The sequence below is a fragment of the Dipodomys ordii genome, unplaced genomic scaffold (genome assembly GCF_000151885.1).
Source record: "Dipodomys ordii isolate 6190 unplaced genomic scaffold, Dord_2.0 Scaffold138, whole genome shotgun sequence".
NCBI lineage: Eukaryota > Metazoa > Chordata > Mammalia > Rodentia > Heteromyidae > Dipodomys > Dipodomys ordii.
In genome coordinates, this window is record NW_012267354.1 from 1,534,813 (window position 1) to 1,536,955 (window position 2,143).

The window sequence follows — 2,143 nt, forward strand, 5'->3', positions numbered from 1 at the left end:
AGGCTAGAATATAATAATGTTCCCAGTTCTTAACCTTTTCCCCATAAATACCACCATTTAATCTAAATGGTCAACCTTTTAGATTGAAGTTAGCATTCTGATTGTCCTTTTTATTTTTAAGTATCAGTATTACACTGGCTAAGAAATGATTATCATCTCAGTTAAGTATGCTGAAAATTTAATTCTGATGTTCCTAATAAAACTGCTTACCAAAGACCATTCAATAGAAATTAAAATGTATATTGCAATATATTTACTTATTGTCATAGGTAAACAATAGGCTTTAATGTGATGTTTTAATACCTGAATATTATATATTTTGATCATATCCACCACCTATCACTATTGCTTATTACCATACTCCCTTTGTTCCAACCTAACCCAAAATAATCTTCCTTCAATTTTTTGTGCTAAATTATCTAGACTCAAATATGATAGAAAACATATTTGTCTTTCAGAGTTGAACTTATTTTTGTTTTAACATGAAAATCTCTAGTTCCTTCTATTTCCCTTCGTATGACACAATTTCATTGTACGTTGAATAATATTCCATTGTGTATGAACCCATATTTTCTTTATCCACTCATGTGTTGAAGGGCATCTAGGCTGATACTCATAACCTGGACATTGTGAATAGTACAACAATAAATTCAGGTGGGCAGATATTTCAATTGTAAACTGACTTTGATTCCTCAGGTATATATGTGATGATTAATCTTGACTGTACACTAGATTAGACTAAGTAATACATAGGAGAATAGTGACGTCTACATTTTGATATATCTGTGAGAGGTATTTACAGAGAAGTTGGCATCAAGAGAAAGACTTGCTCCAAATATTGGACAGACTCTCCCTTAGCCTGAGGATCCAGATAGAATAAAAGGAGAGAGCCAACCACTGTAAGCACTGTGCAGTTTCCTGGTTGCCTTCATATGAGATACTCTGCTCAGTCACAATGATAGAAATCTCTGAGACAGTGAGCCAAATAAATGCAACTATCAATAGGTTGTTTTGTGAGGTATTTGTCACAAAATGCCTATCTGACTAACATTAATTGCCTCTCTTATCTTTTCTCTTCCAAGCAATGGAGAACAACACCGTAGTGAAGGAATTTCTTTTGTTGGAATTGACTTATGTTCAAGAGCTACAGCCTGTAATCTTCATGGTTTTCCTCATTTTATATGTGATAAACCTGCTTGGAAATGAGGCCATATTGGTGGTTGTCATCTCAGAGCCGAGACTGCACTCCCCCATGTACTTTTTCTTGGGAAATCTTTCTTGTCTGGATATTTGCTGTGCCTCAGTGACACTGCCCAAGCTAATGTCCAACGTCCTCTCCAGGCAAAGCACCATATCCTTCCTAGGGTGCATCACTCAGCTTCACTTTTTCCACTTTCTGGGTTGTACTGAAGCATTTTTGCTAACCCTTATGGGATTTGATAGATTCATAGCCATCTGCAACCCACTTCGCTACCCTCTCATCATGAACCCCCAGATGTGTGTTCTGATGGCCGCTGTGGCCTGGGTCAGCAGCTTCTTCTATGGTTTGATGCATTCTGTGATGACTGCACACCTGAACTTCTGCCACTCTCAGAAAGTCAATTACTACTTCTGTGATGTCAAGCCTCTGTTGGAATTGGCTTGTGGTGACACAAAGATCAATCGGTGGCTTGTTTCTGTTGTCACTTGCAGCTTAACCATGGCGGCCTGCTTCCTCACTGTCCTTTCCTACTTCTATATTATTGGCTTTCTTCTGTGGAAGAACCGGTCTTGTAATGCTCTCCGGAAGGCAATGTCCACTTGTGCCTCCCACTTTATGGTAGTGTCTCTGTTTTATGGCACTGTGGGGCTTAACTACATTCCTCCTACTTCTGCTGAATCGATAATACAGGAAAAGTTTGCAGGTATCATTCACACAACTGTCATTCCAGTGCTGAATCCCCTGATCTATACTCTTAGAAATAAGGAAGTTATGCTGGCTCTCAAAAGAGTCTTCCAGAGGAAGTTTTTGCTAAAGTTTTCACTTAGAAGAAAACCTTTTGCAACATTCAAATGAAAATTGCACATACTTCAATGAGTATTCCTCATCTACATTGAATCAATATTTCCTACCTTTTATATGTTTGTTAGATATCTTTAATTA

The 2,143-nt window shown here is 37.7% G+C and overlaps 1 protein-coding gene across 1 annotated transcript; it reads left to right on the forward strand.

Annotated features, from left to right (window-relative positions):
- Positions 1-1,084: 1,084 nt before the first annotated feature.
- LOC105996892 (olfactory receptor 12D3-like) lies at positions 1,085-2,056 on the forward strand. Its single transcript, XM_013031132.1, has one exon. It carries the CDS (start codon positions 1,085-1,087, stop codon positions 2,054-2,056), a length of 972 nt encoding a protein of 323 aa, XP_012886586.1.
- The last annotated feature ends 87 nt before the right edge of the window (positions 2,057-2,143 follow it).

What these genes read in the sequence shown, in the direction of transcription:
- LOC105996892 (XM_013031132.1), top strand. Translation starts at nt 1,085, where the DNA reads ATGGAGAACAACACCGTAGTGAAGGAATTTCTTTTGTTGGAATTGACT.